The sequence below is a fragment of the Chionomys nivalis genome, chromosome 1 (genome assembly GCF_950005125.1).
Source record: "Chionomys nivalis chromosome 1, mChiNiv1.1, whole genome shotgun sequence".
In the NCBI taxonomy this organism is placed as follows: domain Eukaryota; kingdom Metazoa; phylum Chordata; class Mammalia; order Rodentia; family Cricetidae; genus Chionomys; species Chionomys nivalis.
In genome coordinates this window covers 140537179-140551352 of record NC_080086.1, presented here as the reverse complement: position 1 = coordinate 140551352, position 14174 = coordinate 140537179, and the positions used below count along the sequence as shown (strand labels likewise).

The following is a 14174-nucleotide window of genomic DNA, read 5'->3' as shown; positions in this document are numbered from 1 at the left end:
AACAAAAGTTATACATAGATTTCTAATGCAAAGAGCAACACATTCTATGCTTAATTCTTCTAAGAAGAATTCCCTCTAAAGTTATCAAGAATATTAAATGCACTTAATACTTGTGAAACCCATGCAGGTATGTTATATGACATATGTGCCTTTATGGTCACAATCAATGGTCTGCACCCTTCCTTCTTTTCATGAATGAACCCTGTATTACAGAAAACACATGTGAGGCCAAAGGTATTATTGTCATTTGACATCTTCATTCAGTGAAGACTGCTTCTTTATCCAATTTTTACTGATTTCTAAAACTAATATCTTTGTATCTGGTAGAAAGCTCAGGGATATACTTGACATTTGTTTTAAATTAAATTTATTTTTAAAGCATCACTTTTTTCCATTATTGTTTTCTAATTGAAAAAAAATTGTTCTGCATTTGTACTAAGTGGATTTTTCTTCATGCTAATGATGTGGGAAGAGAACTTTCTCATTACATTTAAAGATGTGGTGATGCACATTGGTTTGAGCTACCAAAACTAGTAGAAGAAATGCTGGTAAGTTCGTCTAATCAATTCTGAGTATAAGATACCAAATTCCTGGTAAGTTCGTCTAATCAATTCCGAGTGTAAGATACCAAATTCCTGGTAAGTTTGTCTAATTAATTCCGAGTGTAAGATACCAAATTCCTGGTAAGTTCGTCTAATCAATTCCGAGTGTAAGATACCAAATTCCTGGTAAGTTTGTCTAATTAATTCCGAGTGTAAGATACCAAATTCCTGGTAAGTTCGTCTAATCAATTCCGAGCATAAGATACCACTCATCCAAATTAACGAATGAAAACTTTTGTCTTCATTGCTATATCCAGAAATAGCTTGCAAAACATACATCCTACAAAGAAACACTCCAAAGTGTTGCCATTAACTGTTTTCTCCTTTCAAAGAATTCTCTGGGTGACACATTTGTACAGTGAGCTATGCTATTATTTAAAGGTAATAGTTTCTGCTATGTTTTACCAATAGCTTTATTATCATTTGTAGACTGTTATCCATTAACTTGCCAAATATTTCAAAAATAAGTTCTGCTCTCTTAATTTAGAAATAAATTGTGTGTGTGTGTGTGTGCACGCGCGAGCACGTGTGTAAGGGCTATGTAGCTGCTTGATTATCTGAATTACTGTGCATAAGCATATCAAGCCATAATTAGCTAGCTCTCTCACACACATTTAATATTCTTCAGTCTCAACAGAAATTTCTAATGCACGAATTCCAGAAAGAAGCCTTGCCCCTCCCACCCAGGAATGATCCTCCCCTTCCCTGAGCTCTTTTAATTCTTTGAGTCTTTCTTGTGGATGTCTCACGCCAAGTCCTCCCAGAAGTCTATCACCTAGGAGATCGCCACTCATGCTTGTCCCTCTATGTGGTTATCTGTGGGTAACCATTGTTTATTGATTAAACAAACTGGATTTGTTATGAAAATATTGCTAGTAAAATCAATGTATTTTGACATCTTAGGTCCAAAGCTTTGACGAAGACACTGGCAACCCTCTTAACCTGATTTCAGGAATTGCAGGTAAATATTCAATAAGGGGTATGAATGATTTTCATCAATGATCATTGGGAGGAAATGAAACAGCCAGTACTTTAGAACAGTTAACATACATGGAGATTCATTATCTCCATGAGAGTCCTATACATTTCTGTACTCTCTGAGTTGTAAATCTTAAAATACTTCTCAGGAAATATTCGCTATCCCTGTGGCTATTGCGTGTGGCTTGTCGAGCAGTAACTACCTGAGCTGTGTGTAGTAGAATGGGTTTAACATCAGAGACGGAGTGGGTGATTTCCTCCTCCTTCTGCCTGGTCTGAGATACTGCACAAGTCATGCCATTATGCAGGCTTCAGATTGTCCATAAACAATACAAAAGTAAGTGCAAATAATTTTTTAAATGTCCTACCAACTCTTGCATTCTAAATTTTGTATTACCCCTTGTCAAACTCTCAGGGGATAGAAATTGCCAGCACGCAGCCTTCCCGGTCTCTTCTTGGGATGATGCTCCACATTCTAGACTAGAAAGTAAGCCCTGCTTTGTCCCTGCTTCTCATCCCCCTAGTCACAGCTCTCACAGCACAGCTGCCATGATCCTTCAGTGGAGCTGGAAGCAGGCAGAGATTAGTCAAGCAAAATAGAACAGATGAAGCCACTGTGTTTCCTGGAAGGAAATATGCAAATTTTAAATTTAATTTAGTGTGGTGTCAAACACATCTTTTCCATTACAAAGTGTATGTATGGGTCTCATTTTGCTAAATGCTGTTTAGAAATTATGCATTAGTAATTATAGGGTCCTGCTGATTACATAAATTGTTATCCTGCTCTTCAAGTAATTACCATATAACCTGCATTGAGGTTTATAAGACAAAAATAAGCATCTGTTTTCCATCTAATTGAATGCTTCTCAATGAAGCTGGAGGTCCCCTTGTCAATAGGAACTGCCTTCCTTGACATTCAATTAGGAGGTCTACTGTTATCACATAAGCCATGCCAATTATTCCAGAAAGATTATGTGGGAAGTTGGACAAAACGAGAGACTGAAAAGAGAGAAGTGATAGTTTGCCTAATAAGAAAAATCTGAACAGGCTGGATTTTCCTTTTTTTTTTTTTTTAATCTTTTTTGTTCCTTCAAAAATAGTGTTGGTGCCAAACTGTGGTAGCACATGTCTGTAATCCCAGCACACAGGAGGCTGAGGCAGGAGGATGATAAACTTGAGAATAGTCCGAGATACCCTGTCTCAAAACAACTGAATAAAAATCGTACTGAAATCAAAGAGTAAAATTGAGTTAATGAAGCAAGAAGATTATCCTTTATCACTTTGAAATATATGTACATATATTCAAGCAAATTTTAAATGCAAAATTCCCAAGATTACTTCATCTAAATTAGTACGTGAGTTTTTTCATGGCCAGTAGACCATGGCTGTATAGTTTTAAGACACTTGTTGCTGATTCTTAGTCCCTTGGGTGCTTGCTGGATGTTGGCATGTCTGCTCTTGGAGCACTTCTGAGAACCCAGCCTCATGCTGTATAGAGACGCCTCATTTGGGCATCCTGGTAGATGGCCCCGAATGAACTTCCATATAAATGAACCATCCTGAATGCCTGGACTTGGCAACTTTTGAGCTGACTCTAGCACAGAATCAGGTGACAACCATATTGCCAAGCAAGCCGGCCTTCAAAACAATGGAAAGCAATTGTTTAAGGTCGTAATTACACATATATAATTGATAATCTCATAAACCATTAATGCTCTGTTGCTTCTATACAATGACAAAATTCTGAACATTAGCAAGAAGTAGAACTATTTTCGTGCATGAATTTGAGCAAGGTGACTTCTTCGAGGTGATGGAGAGCAAAGCTGTGAACACTGTATCATTGTTTAACCTCTCAAAAGCTATCACTGGGATGACAAGGTAATATAAGGAATGGAAAATATATGCTTGCTTTTTAAAATGGGGAATGTCCATCTCTATAGTTTATAAGCCATGGAGGTTATTCAGGTTCTGTAGGAGAGAAAGAATGTGAGAGGACTTCTGTGGATGATTTTAAATGAAGAATGTATCAAGGGATTAAAGAAAATGGCTTACTAAATCAGTATAATACATCAATGTCATAGAACTCTTAGACTGATCAGGACATACATTACCTGGCACTTTAGAAAATAAACAAACATGGAAAAATACCACAAGATTTGGCTCTTTAAAACATTGTTATTTAGAAGAAATATCTGCCACTAAAAGACTGACTACAAGGAAACATTCAAAAATTACTGGAGGTGATTTGCGTGAGATGTGTGAGGGAAATCCATGCCCTGGGAAAACAGTCCTCCTGGGGTGAAATTCTATTCCAACCTAGCATGCGAGGTCTGATTCTATGTCTGATGATAGACTGCTTTCCCATGAATAACTGCATTTTCCAACATGTTTCTAAAAGTTCTGCCTAAAGACCCTGAAAATAGAATGTAGGCAAGCAAATAGTTGAGGGTTTCGATGCTTGCGAGAGAAGAATGGAAAGCTGGGCAGGTTCTTCAAGGAAGCACAATCCTTCTCCTGTCTGAGGTGACATCACTTGGCGCCCTTCCAAAACTCAACCAAAAAGTTGTGCTGTAAGCCAAACAAACAAACAAACAAACAAACAAACAAAAAAAAAACCAGAAGACACAGAGTGGGAGAAAGACAGAAGGATTAAGAAGAGAAAGGAAGTACAAGCCCCAGAAAGGAGATGGCCAGACTAGGAAATCAACAAATTCTAAGTATGAAATGTGCCCACAGCACTGTTCAGTATTTGAACTAAATATACATTATAAAGACCAAGAAATAGCAAAGATGGAAAGAAGTTTTAAAAAACAGAATTCCATTTGGGGCAATAGGCAATTTTTCCATAAAGTTTCCTTGCATCCTAAGACAGTAACCATTCTCAGTGTCTAGGCACAGTAAAAATATATTAAATACATGAAGAAATATGGACGTATAACTGTAATTCTTGCTTTATAACTGTTTTGTTATATGTAATTTTGCTATGTTAAAGTTAAAGCCTTCTTTTTTTTGTTGTTTAAACAGAAAAAGGGAAATGATGTGGGAGTGTCATATATCCGTTGCTTTCATTGGTTAATTAATAAAGAAACTGCTTGGCCTGATAGGTTAGAACATAGGTGGGTGGAGTAAATAGAACAGAATGCTGGGAGGAAGAGGAAGTGAGCTCAGACGCCATAGCTCAGCTCTCTGAGGCAGATGCAATGAAGCTCCAACCCAAGATGGACGTAGGCTAGAATCTCCCTGGTAAGTCACCATCTCGTGGTGCTACACACATTAATAGAAATGGGCCAAGCAGTGTTTATATGAATACAGTTTGTGTGTTGTTATTTTGGGTATAAAGCTAGTCAGTGGCCTGGAGCCGGGGAGGCAGGAACGCAGCCCGCAGCTCCTTCAACAGAGATTAATATGTGTGGTGGGGAGCAGCAGGCTGCTTCCCGCCACCCAGCTAGCTTTACACCCGAAATAATTACACTGAAACTGTATTTTTTAAAATACTGTTTGGCCCATTAGTTTTAACCTCTTATTGGATAGCTCTTACATATTGATCTAACCCATTTTTAATATTCTGTGTAGCACCATGAGTTGGCTTACCAGGAAAGATCTTAACCTGCATCTGTCTGGAGTGGGAGAATCATGGCGACTTCTGACTCGGCTTCTTTCTCCCAGCATTCTGTTCTGTCTACTCCGCCTACCTAATTTTCTGTCCTATCAGGCCAAGCAGTTTTCTTTATTAGTTAACCAATAAAAACAACAGATAAGATACAAGACCCACCTCCATCAGATATGTATGTATGTATGTGTGTATGTATGTGTATATAAATGTATATTATATATATATACATATATATAAAATTTATGTCAAAGAGGATATGAAAGTCAGTAAGTGGACTCATATGAATACATGAAATGACAGAATAACAAATTTGGATGAATTGTGAAAAATTAAAGTCATAAAACCATAAAAACAGAAGTACAGAAAAATACTAGTAGTAAGAAAATAAAATATACTTTTAAAAAATACACAATGAAAGCACTTAATCACAGAGTGAATAACTCAGAAAATTACTGAAAATTAGAAGATGTATAGAAAAATTATCTAAATTTATGGTTAAAGACAAAGAAATTTTTTTTTTTTTTTTTGGTTTTTCGAGACAGGGTTTCTCTGTAGCTTTGGAGCCTGTTCTGGAACTAGCTCTTGTAGACCAGGCTGGCCTCGAACTCCCAGAGATCCACCTGCCTCTGCCTCCCGAGTGCTGGGATTAAAGGCGTGCGCCACCACCGCCCGGCAAAGACAAAGAAATTATTTAATAAAGAAAACACCAGTTAGATGGAGCTAGGAAATGTTAAGTGGATTTCACAGGTAGTTAGAGTTAGAGTCTTCCTATTTCTGCTTTGACTAGGATTCTGAAAAATTATATCACATACAAAGCCATTAGTAACAGATAAGTAGATGGATAGATATGTGATAGATAGACAGACAGTAAGACAGAGAGATACATGATAGGCAGGATGCTACATACAGCTTTCCTAAAGAAATTGTAGGAACCAGTTTTCTCCTCCCGAGCCTTCCAGCTCACCATGGTTATAAACAAGGAAGAAGTTGCAGAAAGAAGGAGAGAAAGCAAGGGCAGTGGGTGGGGAGATGTTGCCCATGAGCCCCGGAAGCCTGAGTGCTGCCTATCTGACTATGGTTAGAAGATGGCTCCCATGGAGAAACACCAACAGAGTGGAGAAAAAAAACTGTGGCTCCAGGTAGAGAAATCAATTGAGCAGGAGAAGGGCTGATTGCTGAATTTGACCATATTTTCCCAGATTTCATCTCTGCAATTAAGGGATATCTTATAGTTGATGACTGACCTTAGTTTGACAGGGTCTTTTTATTTCTTTCTCAGTTGTTTCAAATCGATGGTCTCTGATATTTGGTGACAACTGGCATAGATAAAATGTAATGTCATCTACTAAGCTATTATCACTGCAGTGTGTGGTGTTTACACAGTCAGATAACACCGGCTATTGGTTTTATGCTTTGAGCACTGCCTAATAGACATCCAGGGAGACAAATCTGGAATGATAACAAATTGGAATAATGGCTGGAATGAACATTTTGATTTGGAAAGTTGAAAGACAAAGTGGAAGAAAGACTTTATTTCAAAGCAAAATGGACAAACAAACAAACAAAAACCAGATGGTGTATTCAGATCAGGGAACTGAGGAATAGTTTTCGCAGAACTATTGGCCAGTTTGATAGAAACCAATATATCGATGCTAATTCTAGATTAGAAGCATCATGCTGACTCTGCCGAGTCAGGATGGGCAGTCGGGAAGGAACTTGTACCTGGAACCACAAGTACATATTTTATTCTCGGTTGTACCTGTCTGTGGATGGAGGAAGCCAAGTGGCAGTCACCCAGCATGAGGACAGGGGAGACAAGTACTCCAAGCTTCTGCTCTCCTCATCCTCTCATCTCTAATCACCAAACCTAAGTGGAAGGCACAGACTACTGGCTTTTAGTAGGCTTTGATTTTTTTGTGTATATATCTATCATACTTTGGGCACAATTAGTAGGTATTGAAATAGAATAGTTTATCAGGCCCAAGCATATCAGCAAAATTAGAATATGTAATAGCAAAGTAAATTGTATGAAGATAAAGGATTTGACAAGGCAAAGGTAATCTATAAATTTTCAGTAAGGAATGCACAGAGAAATCAAACATTTTGTTAGTAACACTAAGTGGCAAATTGAAAACTAAAAAACCCATAACTATTATTGCTCTATTATTTAGAAGTGAAAAGTGTGAGCCGATGATTTTATACCCAGACATAGTTTTTCGATACGAAAAAGCCACCTAACATCACTTCCAAAACTAGAACACCTCAGCAAGCATCAACCCCCTCCTCAAAAACAAAGAACTACAGACATACTTGAAAAGGTGAACCCAGGAAGGAAAACCCAGTACCACACCCTAGCAGCAGCAGCTTGGAAATGATTTCCCCAACGTTTATGCTTCTGTGTCTCTGTCTAGAGAGAAACTTTGAGAGCACTGGCAACACATTCCAGCTCAAAGTGCTCTGAAGGAGTAAATAAGTTGATATATATATATATATATATATATATATATATATATATTCTCTTAGCTGCTGCTCTTTTTATTGTTCCTCTCATTAAAAGTTACTAAGAGGATTCTAGAACAATTAGGATAGGGTATGGAAGAAATAGACCTAAATAGAAGAGCAGAAAGATGTGCAGTTCCAGTTTCAGTCTGGAAGCGAAGCGCTGTGGAACGACTAGGGAGAGACTAGGAGGCGGCTCCGTTATAAACACTTGCCATACAAGCCTGAGGACTTGAGTTCAGAACCCATACCTACACACAAAGCTTGGGTATAGTGGTCTGGGAGTAAGAGATGGTGAATTCCACACTGGTCAGCAAGCCTAGCAGAACATGTGAACTCCAGATTCTGGAAGAGACTCTGTGGGGCTGTTTTGCTTTTGCTTTCCCTTTGGGGGCTTACCACCCAGCTCCCAAATAAATACATAGAGACTTATTTTTACTCATGAATTCCTGGTCTTAGTTTGGCCAGTTTCTAGCCAGGTTTTCTTAACTTAAATTATCCCATCTACGATTTGCTTCTGGGCTTTTACTTTTTATTGTTCTATATCCTTTCTTTCCTTCTTACTCTGTGACTGGCTATGTGGCTGTGTGGCTGACCCCTGGTGTACTTGTCTCCTATTTGTTTTCTTCTCTGTCTTCTCTTCTGGCAGCCCTGCCACTCCCTCTCCTGCCTAGCTATTGGCCATTCAGCTCTCTATTAGACCAATCAGATGTTTTAGGCAGGCAAACAGAGTTAAACAAATGTAACATAAAGGATGAAGCACATCTTTGCGTCATTAAGCAAACATTCTGCAGCACAAAAGAATGCAATATACCTCTAACTACTGTAACAACTCTGCTTTACTTTGGCTTTCTATTTCTATGATAAAGAACATGATCAATGGAAGGGTTGATTTGGCTTACATATTATAGCCCGCCATTGGAAACCAAGAAAGGAAGTCAGGGCAGGAACTGAAGCAGACACCATTGATGAATGCTACTTATTGGCTTGATGCTTATGACTTGCTCAACCTGTTTTTTTAATACAACCCAGTACCACCTGCTCAGAGGTGGCATCACCCTCAGGAAGCTGTGTTATCCTACAACAATTATCAATCAAGAAAATGCCCCCAACAGTTCTCCTAAAGGCCAGTCTGATGGGGGCAGGTGTTCAAAGAAAGAGATATTTTTTTCTTCCCAGATGTGTTTATTTCTATCTAAAGTTAACAAAAAGCAATGAATACAGACTCTGTTTCACAAAACTAAGGCAGAGAGTGATGAGAAAGGGCAAAATCCACCTCTGACCTTACCTGTACAGCAGCATGAAGATGCATGTATATGCACCCATATGCACATGTTCACACATACACATACAATACATGCACACACAGCACACTACAGGAACACACACACACACTATTGCATGTACACATACCACACTATAAGCACACACACCACACTGGATGCACATACATATACCATGAGACTAAAATACAATTATTGTTAGTTTAAATTTTATTTTACTACAGCAAACTTAGCATGAACTTTACGTGTGAAAATTGGGAGATGGGATGATAGAGAAACAAACACAGAAACTTATCAATAACTATAATATTAAAATCAAGTGGAGCATATTTCGAAGCAGAAGAAAATATTTAAAACAAAATATTACATTTAAGGTTATTCAAAATTATAAACTCCATTTAAACATTAACAATCTTGGGGGTGGAGAGATGGCTCGGCAGTTAAAAGCACTGGTTGTTCTTCCAGAGGACCAGGTTTGATTCCCAGAACCAACATGGTATCTCACAACTCCTTCCAGAGGATACTACAACCTTTCATGGCATTTGTAAACACTGTACTCACAAAATACATAAACATACACGCAAGAAAAACACACATATATATCTCATTAAATTAAACCATGAATTTTTTACAAAGTAGTTCTAGTCTTTTGGTCCGCTATAGGTCAAACAAACTATGGGGAGTGGGGGCAAGATACTGATATTACAATTCATTCATTGTATGCACTTAATAAAAAAAAGTTTATGTAAACATTCTGTTACCGTTTTCTTGGAACTTTTAAAAAATCTTCTAACAATTTAGGACTACAGATTATTCCATTGATTTTCCTAGATACAAACACAAATATAGGTCACTTTTCCACATACGTTAAATCCAGTAGAGTATTAAATGCAACCCTTTCAAACCTCATATAAACAAAACAAACAGCATGTAAGGGCTGGCTCCTCCATCCTAGATATCACTGCTGGTAGTCATAATTAAAATTATGAATTCTCATAACATATCAATGATAAAGATATTTTATTGAAAAGTAGAGTTGTTTTTAAAATATCAAATAACAGCAACTTGATGTGAATTGACAATATGAATTATTTCATTATCAAGTGAGAACTCAGCAAGACTAAAACTTTGCCTAAAGAATTCACCATTATGAATTAAGCATTGAAGTTAGAAATTAATAAAGATAAGTTGCAAGCCAGGTGGCACTTATCTTTACATACGGTAAAAGTGCTTGCTGCCAAGCCTGATGACCTGAGTTTGGTCCACATACCAAGGTGGTATTGAGAGCCAGCTCCCCTAAGTAGTCCTCTGACTTCCACACACAAAATCCATTAGCATATCATACATAAAGAGACAAAGAAGAAAATGCGAAAAAATGATAAAAACAAAATTGGCAATATAAAAAGCATAGATAGCCTATATGGTAGTGGCACACGCCTTTAATCCTAGCATTTGGGAGACAGAGGCCTCTGAGTTCGAGGCCAGCCTGGTCAATAGAGTGAGTAGCAGGACAGGCTCCAAAGCTACATACACAGAGAAACCCTGTCCTGAAAAACAAAACAAACAACAAAACAAAACCAGCACAAAGAAGATAGCAAGAAAGCAGAGATAAATCATTTGCTAAGTAAAACTCACACTCGAGCACCAAATTCTTTTTTGTTGTTATTTTTGTTTTTTGAGACAATGTTTTTCCGTAGCTTTGGAACCTGTCCTGAAACTTGCTCTGTAGACTGTAGTAGACCAGGTTGGCCTCAAACTCACAGAGATCTGCCTGTCTCTACCTCCCAAGTGCTGGGAATAAAGCTATGCACCACCACTGACTGTCCTTTCAAGCACTAAATTCTTTTTTTTCTTTTTATTTTATTGATTTTTGTTGAGCTCTACATTTTTCTCTGCTCCCTTCCCTGCCTCTCCTCTACCCTTCAACCCTCTCCCAAGGTCCCTATGCTCCCAATTTACTCAGGAGATCTTGTATTTTTCTATGCATTAAATTCTTAAAAGAAGAAAATATAAAGTTTTACAACAATGTGTAATAGAAGACAAAACATATAAAGTTGAAGAAAAAAATAAACTGACAAAGAAAGGAAATAATATAACTGGCAAAATCTATTTATAAAGAAACACCAGTGTAATTAAAACCAGATATAATTGCTATAGAGTTTATTCTAGCAAAGTATATGTGTGTTGCATGTGATATCATTTTTATATGTATAAAATATGTACCTATGTATAAATGTATATACATAAATGCATCTGCATAAATGTCTATACAATTTTACATATTATAAATTTCAAAATATCAGTATTGTGTTAACAATATTTATATTTCATGGGGTACAGAGTTAAAATTAGCAGCATAATTTGTAGACTAGGAAATTCAGTATTTTAATTACTTGCAAAGTAGGATCATACACAACAATGATATTAAGCAAGTCAATTTTCCATACAGGTAAGTGTCATAAATAGAATGTTTGCATGTGAATGTACAATATATATTAACTTTAGCCATACTCTTTTGTACTAAATATGTACAATGTAGAAAAACACAAACATATACAAGGAAAGCATGAACACACTTAGAATTCTATTTAACTTTGGTAGAAAGGCAAAGATGCTGGAAGTGAGACCACACAGTTATTCCAGGCTTCCTGTACCTGTCATTTTCCTTTTTAAAGGGATATACCTCAGGAGTAAAACATTCCCTAGAATATGCAATGTCTAGGATTTGATCCCTAGCAATTTTGGAAAAAAAAAAAAAACAACAACCATGAAGTGGCAATTACAGAATCTTAACTTTTGATAGAGCTTTTGGGTGCCTAAAAGAATCAAATGTCTGTTGTGTTCTTTTCTGTACTTTATATGTATTATATCTGAGGATTTTCAAATATTTCACAAAAAAAGATTAATGAGATTTAACAAAATCAAAGATTTCAGAAGGAATATGTAAGGAGGCAACTTTCAATTCATTTTTAATCTAAAAATAAACTGTAAACTAATTTGAAACAAATGGAGGTGTATGTAATCTGTGTCAAGGAAAATCCACTGACCAGCTTTGATGAGAAACTTTCGACTGTGACTACATGCTGGCCTCTGTACACTCACTGGGAAGTTACTCTTTGCCACACTGAAAAGGAGCAAAAATCAGAACTAGCTTTGATATCGGAGAGAATTCCTTAAATGATGAAGCATAAAATGGACTGTGAGGACACCACTGAGAATGAGCTCTTAAGGGCTTGCTTTGTCATTGCACTGGTTAAAGCATAGCTGAGAATCTAAGCCATCATTACAAACTCTGTTCCTACAGAAGACTCTCACAATTACATTAAAATGCACGAATACATAAAAATATTTCTATAGTTGGGTGTGGTATTACTGCCTTGAATCTTAGCACCCCGGAAGGAGAGGCAGGCAAATCTCTGTGAGTCTGAGATGTGCACTGAGATCTAGGCCATCCAGGGTTCCATAGAGAGAGCCTTTCTCAAGTAAACAGCATCTATCATTGCCTCAACAGACACAAAGCTTTGGTTTGAGATAAGCTGCAGTTAACCATATGCCACCTATCTGATGGTGATTGGTTTCAGCTATACATTCTTCTTTCTTCTTTCTTTTGTACTGTGCAATAGATAGATTTAATTTTCAGCAAATATTTAACCCTTACCTCCTAATAAGAATAGGTGATGGATGGGTAAATAGATAGATAAGTAAATAGACAAATCTATAGATATGTAAAGGTAGACCGACAGATGGATGGATGGACAGACAGACAGCCTGCCAGACAGTTACAGTGCTGTTAATGGTGATCCTTGATGACAGAATGGCATCTGGCTTTTCTTCTTTCACTTGTCTGTGCCTTCTAATTAGTCCAAAACAAAGCCAACAATTATTCAGCAAAGAAGAACTATAAGTGCTGTGTAAAATTAATTATATTGGTGTAATTAGTAAGAATAAATTATTAAGTGCTGGTAGTGCTTTTGCTTCCGATTTAGAACAGATAAGCTTGAAATTGTTTCTTTTCTATCTTGCCCCTGTGTTGGGCTTCTCCTCAGTTACCACTCAACACTCAATTTGGTTCGTCTTCCTGTCTCCGTTCCTGCCTCTCCAGTCTGTCTTCTGGTGTTATTTCAGAGTCGCCGGGACACTAATCAAATCCACCATTCTCATCTCTAACACAGCTCACTAGCTCTTGTTTCTCCCCTTCCCTTCCCTCTGAGCAAATGGTGCTGCTGTTGGTCTTACCTGGAGAGATTTAAACTGTTTGCTTCTGTTTCTCTCTCTTCTCCTAAACCTCTCCACTCGAGGGTGGAATCCAGTGCCTGACTGCACACTGCTTCCCATTCTGGTCAGGTCACATCTGGGCTTAGGTGGAAGCCCACATCTTAGGTCGAAGTGTGCATCCTAATGCCACATTTGCTCACCTGTGCCGCAGGGCATCCCGGGCCTCATGCCCATGAGTCAAGGGCTCTATCATTGACCTACATCCCCAGCCCAGAAGTTCCCACTGTAATTCACTACTAGTGAACTAATTTTGTGACAATGTGTTTTAGGCAGGAGACAATGGATAGTCTCAAAATGTTGGTATTTTGCCGGGCGGTGGTGGCGCACGCCTTTAATCCCAGCACTTGGGAGGCAGAGGCAGGCGGATCTCTGGGAGTTCGAGACCAGCCTGGTCCACAAGAGCTAGTTCCAGGACAGGCTCCAAAACCTCAGAGAAACCCTGTCTCGAAAAACCAAAAAAAAAAAAAAAAAATGTTGGTATTTTTAGTTCCTAGCAAGGACTTCAGCATATAAGTATCTGTGGATATTAATTCCAGGATTCCCTGCAGATATCACAGTTCATGGATACTCAAGCTCCTTATATTCAAAAGAGGAAAGCCAACCCTATTCTGCTAGAGCTTGTGAATAGCAACAGAAAACAGATAATTACTGAATTTTATAGAAAAAAAGAAACACATGAGTAACGAAGAGCTGAGGGTTGATGTGAGAACCCTAGTGAGCATCCTCGGAAATTCTCGTGTGTCGTTTTGCACAGTCACGGACTATATGCCCCTTTCCAGGCATATTAAGCATGCATTCTCTGAGGTGCCTTCAGTCAGCACGTCCCACCATGGCAAAGGAAGAAAGCAGGGTGGGCGTGGCACCACCATAGCCAAGCACTGTGGAACCTGGCCGACCAGCCACGTGCTATTCTGTTGCCTTGTG

General features: G+C 38.0%; 1 protein-coding gene across 1 annotated transcript in view; it reads left to right on the top strand.

The window, feature by feature from the left end:
* The window catches only part of Itprid1 (ITPR interacting domain containing 1), a 123243-nt gene that overhangs the window by 50113 nt on the left and 58956 nt on the right, over positions 1-14174 (top strand). Inside the window, exon 10 of the mRNA XM_057788184.1 lies at positions 1506-1563. Coding sequence (XP_057644167.1) covers positions 1506-1563 — 58 coding nt within the window. The remainder of the gene's footprint in view (positions 1-1505; positions 1564-14174) is intronic.